Below are 19,314 nucleotides of genomic sequence, written 5' to 3'. Positions count from 1 at the left end.
TGAAATTACCTAATCTCAGAAATGTTTATAGTTCCCAGAATGCTTCTTTGTTGAATAGGTTTGTGTAATCTAAAGACTGTGGGAAGAAAAGATATCTTAAAACATCTTGGAATGCCTACTTTATATGATAGCTAGAGTGTGATTTCTGTTATGGCTGGCTAGTAGCTTCATTTTCTTTTTACTAGACTTTTCCAAGCCATCAGAAAACTGAGAAGATTGGGTGGAAGTTTGTGCTAGTTTTACTGACATTTTGTCAGTCTTCAGCCTGGCAGCTCTAAAGGAGATTACTTTACCCTCAGATAGTTGCAATAGAATGCAGTGTTTTGTCATCAAGTGATTTGCCATAGGAAAAGGTTGGTGCTTAAAAATCGCTGCTTTAACATCTTTCTACACTTTCTTCACTGCAATTACAGATCACCTCTAACGATGTAATCATGATCCAGAATGGAGAATTAGAATAAATAATCCAAGTTTTCAAAATGAATTCTTTCCTCTGATGGGTTAATTTTATCAACATTTTTAGAATTATGTAATTCAAGACAAAATAGCACTTCATCTTTCTACATAAGATATCATTAACTTAGTTAAAAAATAGAACTTTTCTTAAACATGACAACTGTAGAAAGTAACACTTTTGAGCAAGCAAATAAATCAGTGATTTGATCCTCTCCCCGTGAGTTTATGCACTTCTGGCTGCAATATATGCATGCAGCAGATAGCAGCATAGAATCAGTGACACTTGGCTGTGCTACCAGTGGAGAAATATCATGCTTTCTTCAAGACAGGAACTGATGGCCAGAAAAGGCAAACAAGCATCAAAATAGTTGTAAAAACTGGTTTATTTCTTAAAAATAAATACAAAAATATAAATATAAAACATCGGCAGATAGAATTTGATGAAATGAAGTTGCACAAACTTTTTTTAAACCAGCTGCATATTACACTTATTAACACCACGTGTACATTTTGTTTCAGTTTTAATGTACAAAACAGAACATACTGGATTTCTTCTTCTTTGCCTTCTTAAAAGCTGCACTTGCAAGGGTAGGACATGAACCTAACAGAAGCGGCTTGTACATGAGGTTGCTTAAGGGATTATCACCCTTCAAATTTCTGAAGGTAAGGTACTTTTTAATTTTAATTACTAAAATGGACAACACTGATTTTCCATAGCTTTGGCTCTTGGAAGGTGATTAAATAAAATACTGTACGTGTTCCAAGTGGCATTCTACTAGAAAGAATGAATGACATAAATGGACAAATTGAAAACAAATTCTAAAGGAAATCATTGTGCTGAGTGGCAGGAAAATTTTCCTGAATGGTAAATACTGTTGAGTGCAGAAGGTGTCTGTAAAATTACTTCCGCTCAAAGGAACAAAAAATGTAGCCTACTATAGGTTAAGAAGTGTCTTTGTCACTTTCTCCTCCACCATACATTTCAGCAAGCTTATTAAACCGAGGGCCCCATTCTCGGAGGTAATCATAGTTTTGGTCTCCTTCAGTAGTACCCGACTCTAAGGAGCTCAAAGATTCAGCTATTGAATCATTTCCTTCATAGGCATAGGTTGCAAGTGAGTCATACGGTGGTGCAGAAGGATCAGTATCATGCTCTTTTAACCTTTGGTTAATGAAATCTCGGACATCTGTGTTATCTGGTGCTGAAGGAGTCCTCCGTGGTACAAATAACGTTTCAGGGATAATGTCTCGTCGAAGCTTCTTATCTTCGATAGCTGCAGGATTCCTCAGTGTGCCAATATCAAAGGCTTGGGTATCTTCCTCTCCACCGCCTTCATCATTATAACTCACAATGTTGTCTCTGATGTCCTCTTTAGACAGGATCAAAGGCTCTTTCTTTCGTTGCCTCTTCAGAGCAGCAAACAGCACCACTATAACTTTAAGGGAGAGGAAAGAATGGGTAAGGATAGAACAATTTTCAGTAGCTATTCCATCAGATACAACAGCTTTATTTCAGCTACATTTTGCCAGTTCATTTCTACCTGATAAATGGATCAACATTGCTGTCTATATCACAGTAGAGACTGTATCAAAATGTGCTATTTTTTGCAGAGAACCATGAGCTTTGTCTATGTGCTCCACTGATAACTTCGATGAGTTTTAAAATAGCCAGGTTTATTTTGAAGATCTTTTCCCATTTTTTAGTATGGTGCATGTTCAAATTGTTTTCCATCTGAACTACAGATCATTAAGTGATATTCTGAGAAACACAAAATGGAAACTTTAAAAAATTTACAATTTTTTTAATTACAGCACAGAAACCTTTGGATAAACTGATTTAATATGGTAAAAATATTATTTACTGGCTAATTCTATGTGAAATACATACTGCACAATGACTTAAAGCATTTATTTAAACAAAAGATTCTCTATCTCAAAAAAATTAAAATGAAAGACATGAAAGTGATTTTTGATTACATTATTCCTTCTGCCTGATCATCTTTCTTAAAGACAAGAAAATTATAAAAATGCATTTAACAATCTGAAACTTGATTTCATTTTTACTATGTCCAATTGCCAGGCAGTTTTTACCTTTATTTCTTCTAATTTTGCATTGAGTGTCTCTTGCAAAAGAAGTAAACCCCATGATCATTTATTCTGCCAATCTGCATGATTTTGTAAAGTGTGTTAGGCCTGAAGCATTTGCTCAAAAGGGAAAGAGACATTTTTCTTACCCAGCAGGATGATGATGCAGAGGAGAATGGCAATCAGTGCCCCTGTACTGAGGCCAGCAGGGAGGAGAAGGGCCTCCGCGTTGCAGGACTGCATGTTCCCTCGGCTGTCACAGGCACAAACACGGATGGTAAGTGTGCCAGTGCTGCTCTGGATTGGATAGTCATTGTCTGATATCACCACCGGTAAGAGGTATGTACTTATTTCATGTCGACTAAAGCCATTTCTTCTTGTTAAAATTCTGGCAGTGTTATCTAGATAGATTAAAATATAACGTTATTTTGCATAGGAAAATAGAGAATGTATCACATAAAATACATGCAAAGTATAATATTTTATGTCACTGTTAGTATTTTGAAATGGGCTAGTCCTCATTTCATAGTCACATCTGACTTTTCTAATGACATTCCCATTTAATCAGAAAGCTATTTATAATTTTTTACATACAGCTGGCCTGCTCCTCTGTGCCTTTGCAACACCTCTGAGTACAATTTGAAAAGAGGATTTCTGAAAGCTTAAAATGTTTTATGGATTAATGCATGCAGTGCACGACACAGTTCCATTCCATGGCTAAAGCCCTGAAATGAAGTGGCCAACTGAGAAAAAATAACCTTCCACTTCACGCTGTTCAACAAGCACTCTGTTCTGAAAGATTCCTCCTATGGATCTTCTGTGACAGCACTCAGGGGAATGCTATCAGTAAATACAGGATGAGATTTTCCACATCAAAAGACTTTCAACATACTGTAAAACAATGAATTATGTACCTTTGTTGGAAAAAAAAGACAGTTTTGAGAAGTGAATTTACTAAATTATACTTGTGGCCCATAAAAATAATATGTATGCAGTACACTTCAGCATCAAATCTATTTACTAAACAGCCAGAAAAGGAATGAAGGTGGTCTGAGTAAGAGTAAAAGACTGTTACTTCTATTGTTAAAGCTATCTTATAAAACTGTGACCCAACACTAGAATTGCTAACTTATAAGTCTGAAAGGAAGAAAATACAGATTTAATCCATTAGAAAGAAAATTTCATTATCATCACAAAAATGAATTTCTTGAGGTAAATGGTAAATGTCTTGTGAACCAAATTCAAGATGAATTAAAATAATTAATACAAAATAAAGAAAATAATTTCATGTAGAAGAGAAATACCAAGGTCAATGCCTCTGCATGGTCATTAGGACATAATATTTGTTTGAAAAATTAAATGACTTTTTTCTTCATGGCCTCCATGAACTGAAACACAAAGTTTTCTTTTACTGGATCCTTTGATTTGTTTTGCATATCTATGTTATTTGTTTTCACTGAACATCAAAAACAATGTGTCTGATGTATTTTTAAATACCTTTCTCTGCTACTGAGAAATCTATAAGGTACCTAAACATTCAAATTCAATTATTCACTTTATCTACTGATATAATTTATTTCAACCAAATCTTCCTTATGGTGTTTGCAGCCTGTTACTTCCTGTAATCTTCATCACTGATAGAGGATTATTCCTGCTGCCAAGTCAAAAAACTTAAACATATTTGAAGGTATTATGATATCTCCCCTTATGATATCTTCTCTAATCTAAAGAGCTCCCTATTGAACTGATGATGAAGGCTGAAATGGATGTGTTGTATACATCTCCTGATTAAAGCTGGACTGATCAAGGATCAAAGCAAAGCCAAAGTGGCCATGTGTTACCAGCCTTAATTTTCATTAATCATCAGAAAGAAGCAAAACAGAAAATCAGGTGACATAAATGTGAAAGAAAGATAGCTAAAGTGAAACATCTGAACTTGGAAGGTGAAGCCGTTTTTTAGCTTTCTTCTGTCCTCTCCTCCCTTTATTTGGCTACCCACTCCTAACCAACATTCACTGATTTTCTTTATAATTTATTTTATCCTATTTTTTTCCTAAGTTTTGCCTTCCCTACACGGATGAAAATATAGAAGTCCCAAACCACAAACATTCAAATAAAATTAATCTTCCTGTTAACAGCAGCTTTAAGGACTTCTCTATTTGTTGATAGAAAATAGAAGTAAATTCAAAATATTGCAGGAATGTATGCCAGGTAGTAAAGATCAAACTTCCATGAATCAGGAATGAATTTTACCTTCATTGTCTTGAACAGTGAAATTAGGGTTAACAGCTGCTAAACTGAAGAAAAATTTTTGTCCCCCAAGAGGGTCATCTTTGTCTACTGCACTTATGGTCTGGATAAGCTGCAAGAGGAAAAAAAAAAAAAAAGCAAACAACAAAAACAAAGTAAAACAAAATGCATCCAGGTTTTTATGTTTGAATGTCTTAAGACTAGAAGAGTTAAGAAACTTCTTATTCAAACTATATGCATATTGATTTAATACTTAAACTGTAGGACATATCAACTGAACAAATTTTAAACAAATAGTAAGCTTTCTAACAAGAGCATCCATATATATTTTCTATGGTGTTACATACACACATGCAAAATGTCAACTTAATTCTCCTTCTTTTCTTTTTTCAATATATGTTTATATATTTTTGTAAGTATATAAGTGACAAAACTAAAATCAACACCTATGAGAAGAATTCAGAGGAGATTTTTTGCTTTGGGGATGAAAACATTATTTCATCAAATGAATTCTTCTAATAGGGAAGTTAAAGTTTCAAATAATATTTCAAAAGAAGAACATTTCTTTCTAAAGCAAAATTTTCCTCTCTCTTATTAAAGTAAAATATTTAAAAAGATTTTCATAATTAAAAAATTCATGTTAGATTATTTTTCTACTAAATACCAGATTATATTTCTACTTGTAAGACACATCATAAGATACTGTACAGATTCAGCACCTTAGGTTGAATCCAGTGTCACAGATATTTCATATCTGTTTGGTACTTGGATGGAATGCTTCCTGCAATTCCTGCAAAAAGATATGTGTAATACCTTTGTTTGTAAGTAACAGCAAGGGTTTCATTAACATTTGCTTATTTGTCAAGTAAATGAACTTATGCCTTTTTTATCCACTGAAATTTCTAGATGTAAGGCTGACAAGATGCCACTTTGGAAATAAAATACATTTTTTTACATCTTCATTGATTGTGTTTCTTATACTTATGATTAACATTTTTGGAGGGTGTATATGTTCAATTAAACATGCCAAAAATAATTTACTCTTGTCCAGGTTTCAGCTTGAACTGAGTTGATTTTTTCTTCATAGTATCTGATGTGATGCTATGTTTTGGCTTTGGGGGAAAAACAATGTTGATAGTACACTGATATTTCATGATGTTGTTGAGCAGTACTACACAGAGGCAACGATGTTTCAGTTTTTCAGCTCCTTGTGGACTGGCTGAGCATCATTCGGAAGGTGGAGAACAATTGCTTATGCATCACTTGTCTTGTGTGTGTGTGTATATATATATACATATACATATATATATATATAATTATCTTAACTGTTATACTTTTTTTCCTCTTCCTTTGTCTGTCCGAGTAAATAGTTTTTATCTCAATCCACAAATTCTACTTTCTTTCTTTCTTTTTCTTTTTTTAAATTTTCTTCCTCATCCCACTGGGAAGGGGGGGAGCAGAGCAAGAGAATGACTATGTGGTGCTTAGCTACCTTCTGTGTTAAACTACAAGAAATCTTTAACCTAGATCTTTTTTATTCTTCATATCTAATCCATCATTTTAAATTGCAGTGTTTTTCCAAGCATGCAATAACTTCTAATTTTTGACATTATTTCTTCCCTGTGGCATACTTGTTAAACAATGTTTTTCCACTTCCCATTCTTCCAAATACAGCCATTTCTCTTCATATCACAGGTTTTGTCAGGACTGATCATTTTTAACATCAACAATTGCACTGTTCTCCTGCTTGCCTTTACAAATGCATGATTAACTCCCAACTTCTCTCTTGTACATCCCGAATACAGCAACAAATTTCTTCAATAGGTAGGGACTGGATTTGTTTAATGCATCATCTTGCAAGCTTTCTCATCCAGAGTTTTCTCTTTCTCTAAATTTATTTTATCACACAAACCTACAATAACTTGCTAGGAAAGCAGAATAGAAAAAAGAAGTGTAGCATAATATTTTCCTTTAAGGGATGAAGCTTTTAATTATATAATGATTGTATAAGTAACTAGAAAAAGACCTTTAGAGATTTTCAAAAACTTAGCAGTATTTTTTTAAGTCAAGAAAAAAACGAGCCAATTTTACTTCACAAGTGAATACCATGAAAGTGGTCTGTTGTAGGTGTTAAACTGACAAAAATCAGATAATTCTCATCTGATCACCCATAACTGTAATTTAGAATGAGTATGTAAATTTTTTATTGCCTAAAATTTTTCAGAGATTTTTAATCTGCTATGACAATGCCAATCAATGTGCAGAACTCTAACAGAACAGTAGACAGCAGGAAAATATCTTCTACCTGTCTATAATTTCTTGTAGTAATTGAAGTTCTCTGGGAACTTCTCTATTCAAATACTCATTCTGTTTGTCATTTAGATAATTTACTTACACTAGGACTTTTAAAAAAATCTGCCTGTAGGTTCTTAATAGTTTTTTTTTTTTTTTTTAAGTTGCAAACATCCTTCAGACTTGAAATTTTTTGCATAATTAAAAAATACTAACAAATACTCGACTGACTAAATATTATGCATTTTTCCCACTAGATGCTGGTGTGTATCTTTAAAAGGCAAAGTTTTAGGGACAATCTTAATGAGATTATGTGCATAGATACATTGTTATTTACAACATCTCTTAATTCAATTGCAAAAAAAAAAAAAAAAACAAAAAACAAAAAACAAAACAAAAAAAAAAAAAACAAAAAACAAAAAACAAAAAAACCCAAAACCCACGAAGATAAGCATCATTTGTTTTGCTTTTTTTTTTCTCAATTGGAACCAGAAATATATATTTTTATTCTATTTTAGTATATTTACAGAAATTCTTGCAAGTGAAGATATTACTGAAATTTTACACAGGAAGTCCATTAATAGCTCCTTTTCAAATACAGGCACATATTCATAAAGCAAGCACTCATCATCTCACATGTCAGCCTGGAAAGTTCTCCTTGCACTATCTGTAGTGCACCTGAGTTCCACCTCATCAAAAGGAGCATATGCTTTTTAACAGTGTGGATACAGTTAATTTACATCAGTACATGAGGTCGTTGAAGGAAGCAGCATCTTTCTGTCAGCTTTTTGAAGCACTGCTCATTCTTATGTGGTCTTTCAAGGACTGTGTTCTGAAGTGTATTCAGACAATACATGGCTACAACATAACAGTAAAACCTGTCCAGCAGGTTCCTGATATATTGCCAGGAAGCACTCAAAATACAGATGTAGACCACAGTCAGTGATATAGGTTGTTAGATGATTTTTTTGCTTGCCTATTCCATATCTCTTGAAGACAATAACAGCACCATCAGAGACTTGGATGGCAGATAAGATTCCATGTCCAAAAAGGATATTTAGCTTGCTTTCTGTTGACTTGAGCAAAAAGAGTTGTCACAACTTCTATTTGAGGGTAGGTTTAAGTATGCTTCTCAGGTACATCACTGTTTTTTGTTGTCAAAATAGCTCTTTTATACTTGTTTCCTTCAATGTCCATAAGTTTACAGGTTCTTGTCAAAACAAAGAAGAAGAGACACTGATAATCCCACTGTAGAACAGCCACTGTTTACAGTTTTTTTTCATATTAGCCATTAGTTCCTTCTATTCTCCAAGTCTTGTCTAACGAAGGTTTGGGCTGGAGTCATATCTTACTTTCTTACCTAGTCCAAGCAACTACAGTGTGACAGTGGTTCTTCCAGTAAGTGTTCTTTTACAGCTTTTTAGGATGTATTTATTTTGATTGTTGCTTCAGTATTTCAGTTTCAGCTATCTTGGGGCACTATATGAACAAGGGCACATCTTATGAAAATGTGCCTTTGTTCACACAAATTTTTAATCATTTTCACAAATCTAAACACTTTAAGCACACACTACCACTGTGTTCTGCAGGTAAATCCAATGAATCAACAATTTTCATCTGATTATTATCCAACTGTTTACGGGCACAGACCTGATGGAATTAATTATGAGTGTAATTAACCGTGAGAGCTGTGTTGCACTAGCTTTCCCTTTTGCACAGTTGCTAGGCAGCCACCTGGAATACTATTTGTATTTTACTTAAAATAGACTCATTCTTGAAACTTCAAGGACTCGTATAGCCTTTAGTATACTCTTATTTGCCTGACTCAGAAACCTCTGGGCAGTTATTGATTGCAGGGTAACTATTTAGAGTCTGTTAAATGTAAGCAAATCCACTTGAAGAACAAGACAACATTTCTCATTGGGTAAACCTCTTTATCTGTAATCATGATGTATATTAGTCTCCTAGTAGCCTTTTCCTTTCTCAGTGTCTTCTAAGTATAAATCTACATTTGAGTAGAATTGAAGTGGTGGGCAGTAAACTCAGCCTTACAGGTCACCTACTGTTCAGTGTTACATTTTAAATATAGATATTTTGTATTACAGCATATCTGCTACTTGTAATGTACATTCTTGTTATTTCCTAGAGAAGCTGAATGAAACTGAAACATTAATGCTTTCAATTCTCATTCTCTTAAATTTGTCTGTACCATTTTGTATCATTTTTTTTTTTTTTAAATAATGTTAAATAAATGAATAAACATCTATCCAAGCACTCATACCTAATTACCAATCCTGCTGAATTCATGGGACACTGGAGAAAAAAAAAAAAAGATATGACCAAGTTCTACTATCCCTATGCCTTTTCATGAGAAATTGATTTAACAGACTTCCAGAAATAAAATGAAAGCCTACCAGGAAATAGCTATTTGAATCAGGAAGTTTAAATACTATCAATGGAATTTCAAAGAATAGAAATCTGGCTATGTTTTTCGTTTTTTTTTTTTTTTTTTTTTTTTTTTTTTTTTTCCCCCCCTCCCCCCACTGAATTTTAATAAAATTGTTCTTCATAGTTTTTACACCTAGAGGAGTTGCTTTGGGAATTGTGCTGACACAATGTCATTACTAATCCAAAGGGGTTCTTGCATGACATAATATGTTCAATATGAATAGAATATTTACAGAAATTTATTTGTTTTTGAGATGTGATGAGGGGCAAGACTGGTTTTTATTAATTCCTCCAAGCAGTGTATCAAAAGACAAATATTACATTTGGTGCTTTTTTGATCAATTTAACTCCAGTGGGATAGGAAGTGGGGAGAGAGAGTGTGACTTCGGGTTAGCAAAACAAATGAACAGAAGGTGGAAACATTTTATCACATTTTTGCATATATTTTCTGATGTTGTTAATAACTGTATTAATCCTACAATTTATATGATTTCATACAACATTATTTTCTCATATTAGTTAACTATGGGATACCTCCATTAATCTCACACTAAGTTGCTTCTCAGTGGCAAGAAGCAGTAATAACTGCTGGGAAGATGAGACAGTTTCTCCAGTTGAAATCAGACAGAAATATAAGGAAACAAAACAAGTCAAAGAATGTTGCTAGCCACTAAAAAAATGATAAAATAGTAGAAAGGTGGTTGCTGCATTGGTTGTTTATTCCAAAACTACTCACCTTTGTGTTTTTTAAGTCTTCTGCAAATGTAAATGATATATATATATTTAACTTAAAGTAGGCATTTGTTTTTAAACTCTATGCAAAAATAAATAAACAATCATAAAAATGTGTTATTAAACAAACAAAAAAAAACCTGTTTGAAAACTCTATATTGAATTCCATTACAAAAGTTTTATTTTACTGTAGTAAGTCAGAGTAAAGCTTTGAGAATTATTGAATAAAATGTTTCAAGAAGAAAATTCTGACACCGCTATAAACACTGGAATATATAAAATGTAATGCAATTGTTGGAAATATAAAGATATCAAAAGCCATGTGCAGCAGAAATGCTAAATCACAGCCTGAACCAGTGATTGAGCACCTGATGGGAAGGCACGGCCAATCCAGAAGAGCTCAGGTGCATATAGCAATGCACATTTTTTAAGCAATATTATCATCAGAAAAATATTCCTGATGAAACGAAGAGGGTTTTGTTTGTTTGTTTGTTTGTTTTTATATATATATATATGAGTCAAATGAGTTGATGAGAAGCAATATAAAAGAAGAAGTGGTGAAAGAAATCGAGTTTGTTTATATAATCTATGAGGACTTATGATTTAGGGAAAAACAAGAAAAAAAATCATACATATTTTAAAGTATCTTTGAAAGAGAATTCACAATGAGATAGACTGATTTTATATAATGCTGCGGCAAGTGAAAAGATAGTAAGTATGTATAGATTTGGTAAAACGAAGGTTTATAACAGGAAGATTGCATACGTGGAGACCTTAACAGATAAAAACACAACTTTCCTAATTATTTCTGACTAAGGCTTTGAAAGCTACAAGGAAACATGCAGTTTACCTCTCTGCTGTGTCTAGCTCAGGAAGGAAGTCCTTCAGAGAAAGGGCATGGTCTTTAAAAAGACCAGAGCATTGCTGTGTTCCTGTGGCTATCCAGATCTGTTACTGCAAGGCAGTATGACTTGCACTGACTATATGTTTGTTACTCAGTAATATTCCATTTCACATAAATTTAGAATCCCACAGATGCATATGTTTATACATTTATAAAAGTGACCAGAATAACAGAGCATGGTGAACAGTCAAAAAGGAAAAAAAAAAAAAAGGAGAAAATTGAACAGAAAAGAAAAAGTGGGAGGATCCAAGCCATACTTAGTATGGATTAATTTAATTCAATCCCTCAGGACAGAATGAATTCTAAAATAATGACTCATTACTGATCTACCTGTAAGCGAGAATATAATTACATTCAAATAGATTATTCTTGTTATCCTGAATTGTATTGTTCATTTCTCTTCCTGTGAATTGATTTTATTTAAAGACTCATTTAAAAATCAGACTGCTTTAAGTGATTATTTAACTAGTATAATTATATAATAAATATAATATTGGTTATCATAATGTAGTATATCTAATATTGGCACTTCATTCTAACAAGGGAGACCCTTCTGAACTTTATAATTTGAATAAATATGTATAGTTTTGTACATACATTTAGCTTCTTATTTATTAGTCATAAGTACTTATAGTGCTTTCTTATTTTCTTTTTTAACTGATGGCCATTTCTGAATGTGAAGAGATTTGTGATTAATTTGTGCATTAATGCATTGCTGGTTTTTTTGTTTGTTTTTTTGTTTGTTTGTTTGTTTGGTTGGTTGGTTTGTTTTTTCAGCCAGAGGTGCTGGTGCTGGGAGAAAAATCAGTATTCTACATTTTTAATTTTAATTCTATATCGTAAATTTGAATTAATTAAAATCTTATATTAGCGTACACAGGCGACAATACAACAATCATAGGAGACAATAAAACTATCAGAAATTCTAGATATTTTGCCTAAGATTTCCACTTATACAGCTCTAATTATCTTATAATTCTACTAGTAGCAAATATTGCTCAATATTTTAAAGTATTTAATATGTTATAACCATGAAATATAAGTTCTCTTTTGTGCTTTCTGACTACTGTTGCTTTAGAAAAAAAGAATGGCAGCCTGAATATAAAACTTGTGATGCAAACTAATACCTGTAGAACTGAAACAGTTAAGAGAAGCTAACTCTTCTCCCATCTGAAATGCTTGCACTGAAGTTCTTCTGTGACCATTTTAGAGCATTTATTGCTGCCTGACTGTGCTCTGGGACATGCTGCGCTGTAATAGGCAAACAGTTCTTAGTGGTTCTAATAAGCAGCTGCCTATTAGGAACTAGATATTAAGCACTGCAGTCCTTCTACTTAAATTCAAGTATGCCTTCTGTAGTCTGTAAGAAGCAAATCAACATGGTATATTGCCATTTTAAAAAAAATATGTATTTTGTGCTTTACTTTCAAAAACTTTTGCTGGAATAATCTGAAATATTGCAATTGTAATAATGAAATATTACAATTGGAAAAGAAAAGTAAAGTGTGACAGATGCATGTGTGTGTAATCACCTTCAGCATGGAATTAAATGTGAGGTTTGCCACTTGTGAGTTACTGAAAAGATCGATAAAACTTTTTTTCAGTAATTAAGTATAACATTTTGCTTTCTCTGAGAAGGTAACAGCAAAGCTAATTACATCCATATTTCTTGAGCTGATCTAAATAGGCAAAAATACTACAGCGTTAGGCTGAGAAAAGTGCTAATTCACACGCTGTTGATGTTGAAATAAATTGATATTTCACTCTAAGACTCACATAGTATGATACTTGCTATGTTCATTTTCAACATTTGAAAGATGGTTTGGACATGTTTTCTCCCAAATAACAGGCAAGAATAATCAACAATTGAGTACCATAGCCAATTTAGACAGTAGGAAGTGTTTTATCAAAGTCATACCTGTCCGGCTCTTGCATTTTCACAAACAAAAGTATCATAGAATACAGCAAACTGTGGGGCATTGTCATTAACATCCAAAATTCTTACATAGACAGGAACACGGGTAGTATCTTTGGGGTTGTCTGACAAGAGAAAAAGAAGAATGAATTTAACTTACTACTAAAAGTATTCTATTTTCCAAATTTAATGAACAAGAGATATTTAAGATTAGGCTTGAAATTGGTGAAAAAGTAAGAGGATGACTTCGATTAAAAAAAAAAAAAAAAAGTGTGTATATATATATATATATATATATATTTGAATCTAGTGAGCAATTAAGACATTTACATGAAATTAGTGGCTGCCATTGCTTACGTTCAATGTAAATATAGCACATAGAAAGTATGTCCATTGCTATCATGACAAATTTATTTTGTGGATTCAAATGTATCTTTCTGATATAAGGTTTTGAATTATAAAATGATTTGCAATTGGTTTAACATAAAACAGACATATTATTAAAGCTCTCCTATGCCTTAGTAAGCAGGGAGAAAATTCAAAAAAGTCAAAGTATATCAATAAAAATGAGAAACAATTAAAGTTTTTATGTTTAAATTGCCTTAAAAAATACAAATATAATTTTTCAGACCTTAGAAGCAGTTACTGTTGTTGGTTTTAACCCATCTCCTCAAATGTTCTAACCTTAGTATCATTTAGAATGTGCTCCCTTGCAGATCGAGCTGGCCTACAAAGAATCTGAAATAATGCCTTAGGTTAAAAATGCAGCTACTACTTGGAATTGTGCTGGATATCCAATAGCTTAAAAACTGTATGATTTTGCTACTTTAATGGAATAGATAAATAACAGTAGAAATTATTCAAAATTACTTGGGATTTTTTTGTTAGTTTTGGTTTTATTTTCCTTTTAAGATGCAACAAATAAAACATGAAACATTTAGGAAAAGCTGATGTTAACTTCACATGTAACTTACAACATTTTTGTTGGAGAGTGTGATGTTGGTCCTTTAATATGCTGAAATGTTTAAAATGGCAGGTTTTGGATACTGATTTCACATCCTTTTGCATTTTTTGTACTAACTTTCCAAATATGTTCTGTTCTTATAGTTGCTCTCTGACTGCATCATGTTTCAGAGTTAACATTTTTAAACTAATTTCCTCCTTCCATACTTTCTCCAAAACTAGTGTATCCCTTTGGAGAAGTTTAGCTACTCTATGTAGGTCTACAATGTAAATTCTCTCAAACTATCCTGACAAGGAAGTAAGTTTAATGTTATGATAGAGGCATAAAATTATAAGTTTTGTTGATATATAAGTACTTCTGAGTATTACTGTTACAACAGTGGGCAGGGCTGTGAAATAGAGCAAGTTTAGGAATATGCATTCACAGAAAAATGTATAGCTACAGGATGTGCTTGGTATAACCAGCCCATGGTAGGAGACACCTGGGGTCCTGACTACCGAAATAGGACTAGGAAGGCTAAGAGTGGTTAAATGAGTGGACATGGTGTTCCACTGAATTCTTTGCATTGTAGTTCCTGCCAACTTCTGCCAACTTCCTGCCAACTTCACTGCTGATCAGCAATTTCTGCTTTTTGTAGTGATTTAGAGTTAACTCTAAAAATTCAGTGACTTTGAAAGCATAAGATCCACTCGAGCTATTTCAAAGTTCCAACTTTTGTCACTTAGAAAATTTTCTTGCAGGAGTATTAGGTTTAATCTCAACTGTGTAGCAGGACCTCATCTTTCTTCTTTGTACTTTCAACATGAAAATATCTACAAGGCTATAATTTGAATAGTCCAAGAAATATTATAGCTTAGTGATCAAGTGCAAGCTAACTTTTAAGATGTATTGATTCCAAGAATTGTAGATGTAGGTAAAAGATTTTTTTCCCCCTGAGGAAAAGAAGAAAACAATATATATGTAACTTTGCAGGCTAGGGAATGGAGTGAAAAATACCAAACAAGCTTACTGATCTCAGCTGCTATAACACTGAGATTGTGCCATTGTGATATCTCACGGTCCAGTGGCTTAGAAGTATAGATGGATCCATTTCCAGAATGAATATTGAATATCCTGTCAAGATCTGTATGACGATCTAGAGAAAACCTATATTGGAAGAAAGAAAAAAATGTTAATTGATAAAAAAATGGAAGAAAGCATTTGTTTCACAAGTCAGTACAGCTTTTGGGTTCTATACATTATATTAAAAGATTGCTTTTTGTAACACAAATATTCAGTTTCTGTAAATGAAGTGCTTCCTTCCTTTTCTCCTCCTGATCATTGGTAGTTAATGTAGTGATTATATCTAAAATTCTACATGCAAATTTGTAAAAATCCTCATGAGCTCTCTAGAATGAAGAATAAAAATTGAAAGATTTCATAAGTCATAAGTATGATATAGCAGTGTAATATTCATCAGAACATTCATAGGCATATATAAGGATCACCAAAAAATTAAGTCAAAATTTTAATATAAGAGTTAAAGAATTGTTTTAATCTTGAAAGGAAAATTCTCTTTGATGTTCAGTTCCTTCAAACTGAGACTGATAGCTAATTTCTGAGCTTTTCAAAAGTACTCTTATAAACTCCATTTCTGTGCTTTAGGATATGTTAAATTAACAGAGATGGAATTAAAAAAAAAAAAAAGAAAAAAAAACAGCTATAAAAATTAGATCATATGCAGAAATTTCACTTTTATGAATGTTAAAGCATCTTTCATGGTTGCTATACATATTCAGAAAAAAATCCTTCTATCACAAAATGGCAGATATGTCAAACTATGATCAGCAAACTGTTCTTTACTTCATTTTTTTTCTAATATTCAACACTGCCTTCAAAGTTAAGATTAAACCTTTGATGTGGAGTAAAATGTAAGATTTTATAAGATAAAGATCATTTGTATAATTCTGGCAGTATTGGGTCGATTTATTGTGCAATGTGTAAAAATAGTCATTTATGTTTTTATTAGCTTTTATGACTGACCTAAACATTTCATTAAGTGTGCCAGTTTTTACATATAATATTTAACTGGATTGAGTGAAATGGAAAAATGCTGCAATATGAAAATGTCTGTAAGTTTAGTGAATTTCATTTCTACATTTCACCACTTTCAACAAAATAAATATGTAAAAACAATTAAGCCAAAAAAAAAAAAAAATCCAACACCAAAATGAATAAAAAAAAAAAAAACAAGAACAAAATTAAAGAAAACTAGAACAGTCAAAAATCTTCTGAAACTGCAGGAAAAACTTGCTCAAGTAATTTTTTTCCTCACCCCGTTTTCTATAAGTTGGAATTTAACAAAATCTTATATTTTTCAGAGAAATTATACTTAAGACTATTCTGTTTATATGAGAAAAACAAACAAACAAACAAACAAACAACAACAAAAAACCTCATTTCCTTCATCCATGGAGCAAATAACTTATTTTGACAGTATATCTTTTTATTTTTTTATTTTTTATTTTTTTTCCCAAGAGGTAATAATCAGTTTACTGTTTTCCAAAATCTATGTCATATTGTCTGATTATAAAATTCTATGCTGTTTCATTTTTGATATCTGTCATATTAGATAAGTATATAGTTTTACCCACTTCAGATGGCCTGCAAATTCTACTGGAATTATTAGTTTCAAAAAACCCTCAATTCATTGAACAGAGAAAAAAAAAAAAAAATACTGAAAGAGGAAGCTGCAAACAATAAATGGGAACTTGAACTTATTTAGAATTTCAATTAGCAGAAACTAGCATTTGAAAAGAAGTAGTTAAAAAGAAAGTTAAAGCCTGAATTAATTTTAGAAAGTGAAGCTGCGATTTTTTTTTATTAAACATTAGCATTTAAATATACAAATTGCCTTAATGTCAAAATAATATGACAGCTTCAAAAATATTTTGGTTTAAATGTCAGCTATTCATGTTAGGGGTGAATACATATTACTTTGTATTTAATATTGGTCTTGGAAGAGGTAAAATCTTGTAAAAGCTTACTCTAGATACCTAATTGAAGTTGAGAGACAAAGCAAATACTGAAGAGAAGAATTTGAGCTATGCAGTGTGAATTGTTTTAAAGTTCCTGTCTTGAACTGTGTAGCACTAAAAGTAAGGTTTAAAAAAAAAAAAAAAAAAAAAAAAAAAAAAAAAAGTTGTGTACCATGATCTCAGTTTTATTTTATTTTATTTTATTTTTTTTTGGTAGTAAACTAAATCTAAACAATCCCCTTCATTTTTTTTTGCTTTTTTTCCCCCTTCATTATTTTCATTTTGGCAACCTGCCTCTTCTAAGTTATTTTCTTAAGGGGAATGACAAAGACATCAACACAGAACACAGAAAAATTATATAAAACACTTTTAAAATTGCTATTCTTTTAAGTAATACTGATGGAGGAAATACAGTTCTTCAGTTCATCGAGTAGTGTCAGCAACAAAATGAATAAAAGTGCCAAGTTTGTTCCTTTTCCACTCACAATTATGAAACATAACTGCTAAAATTGTCAGTTGTCTCATGAAATTAGAGTGGATAAAGATGCAATGCTAAGTTATTTATATATTCTACAATTTTAGAGGCTTGGTGCTTTCATCTGCTATCTTTTCTATGCACTTAAATCACCATAGGAGAAAATTAGATTCAATTTCAATTCCTAATACAGTTTTTTTTTTTCACCTGGGCCTCATTCAGCTGCATGTGACAATTTACTTCAAAGTTAGTAAATAATGTGTTTTTTTGGCCAAATATAGTTTTTGTACTTTGTTAGGCATTTCAGGCAAGACATATCCAACTTGGACAGATTTGTCTTATCTGTTTCTTAAGACTTATGAATTGTAGCGACAATAAGTAAACTAACTAACTAACTAAACAAAATACAGTTAACTATATCCAGCTAGATGTGATCTAGCAAATAGCATCAAACAATATCCATAGAAGAGATATTTTGAAGATTAATCTTTGAGTGTCTAATTTCGTAGGGAATTTGAGTAAACACCAGGATAATTCTATTCTATGTAGCAATCATATTAGTAGCCTGAATAGCATGAACCAGAGCCTGGCACTGCATATTTTCCAGGACTAAATGGCAAAAGAAGTTAAATCCCTCACCCATACACTAGTTTTGCAATTTTTCATATTCTGAAGCAAGCAGTCCTGAAGAGCCCACTTGAAATCAGTGTATAATTTTAAGTTTTCTGAGATAGGAAGTACTAAGAAGCATTTATTCTTGGTCTTGTGTGTAAGTAGTGAATGCCTGTTCTCTGAAGTGTCTGAGGCTTAGAGATAGATAGCATCATTTTCAACTCTGCCTGGTTGGCACACTAGTAAATATGAGAAAGAACATTAGCGCCTTCTACTATGTCTCTTAATATTTTCTTTACCAAATTTATTTCTTTACAGAGAATCAGAGATTACCTTATAGGGCTTGAAGCTGAATCAGGATCTCGTGCCATTACCGTTCCTATTATTGTTCCCAACTCAATATCTTCATGAACCTCAAAAAGGTAAGAAGATCTGCTGAAGACAGGAGGCTCATCTACATCCTCTACAGAAATTTTCACAATAGTTGTATCTTTGAAAGGCCCAAGGTAATAGAAGCGTGGATCCACATGGATATTCTCAGCTTCTACTTTCAAGGTATAAAGCCTTCTTGTCTCATAATCCAATGGCTAAAAATGAAGATGATGATAAACTAGTAAATTACATTACATATGAACAAATGTTGACCTATATATATATATATATAAGCAAGGACTGAAGCCTTCACAGATCTTGTTCTAAGTTGGTAGAATCCTAGTACAGTTCACATTTTCCAGAGTAAAACCCACTTTCCCTACTAAGAAATTCTCAGTTTTTCAGAATTTTCAGAAATTTTAAGGGGAGTTTCTGTAATTAAATAATACTTGAAATAACACCAATTGCAGAAAGATTTTTCAGCACAAATTTACTAGTCATTTAGTGAATTTTGCAGTTCTTTCACAAGCATAGGAATATGAAATAATGTTATAAGCATTTAAAAGTGTTAAAATACTGATTTAAAATTCTGATATTGCAGAACAAGGTGCATAATAGTGATACTATTCACAAAATATACACACCTCAAAATTCTGTATTTTAATTGTCAAACAAATACTTGGCTTTCAAAATCAGTGGTAGATTTATTTATTTATTTATTTATTTATTTTAAGGACAGGGATTCAAAGATCTTTATGTATAGTAAGTGCTTAATTTTGTTCCTCATCACTG

At 32.2% G+C, this 19,314-nt stretch overlaps 1 protein-coding gene across 2 annotated transcripts in view; it reads right to left on the bottom strand.

Annotated features, from left to right (window-relative positions):
- Positions 1-886: 886 nt before the first annotated feature.
- The window catches only part of CDH10 (cadherin 10), a 91,224-nt gene continuing 72,796 nt past the window's right edge, over positions 887-19,314 (bottom strand). For both annotated transcript variants that reach the window (XM_031589243.2, XM_090137063.1), the window contains exons 7-12: positions 18,484-18,737; positions 15,056-15,192; positions 13,086-13,207; positions 4,795-4,903; positions 2,691-2,942; positions 887-1,892 (exon numbers count right to left, since the gene is read on the bottom strand). In XM_031589243.2, the coding sequence (XP_031445103.1) occupies positions 1,399-1,892; positions 2,691-2,942; positions 4,795-4,903; positions 13,086-13,207; positions 15,056-15,192; positions 18,484-18,737 (1,368 nt within the window). In that variant the 3' untranslated portion in view covers positions 887-1,398. The remainder of the gene's footprint in view (positions 1,893-2,690; positions 2,943-4,794; positions 4,904-13,085; positions 13,208-15,055; positions 15,193-18,483; positions 18,738-19,314) is intronic.

The sequence above is a fragment of the Phasianus colchicus genome, chromosome 3 (genome assembly GCF_987193195.1).
Source record: "Phasianus colchicus chromosome 3, bPhaCol1.hap1.1, whole genome shotgun sequence".
In the NCBI taxonomy this organism is placed as follows: Eukaryota; Metazoa; Chordata; class Aves; order Galliformes; family Phasianidae; genus Phasianus; species Phasianus colchicus.
Note: the sequence above shows the minus strand (reverse complement) of the source record. Positions and strands in the feature narration are given on the sequence as shown.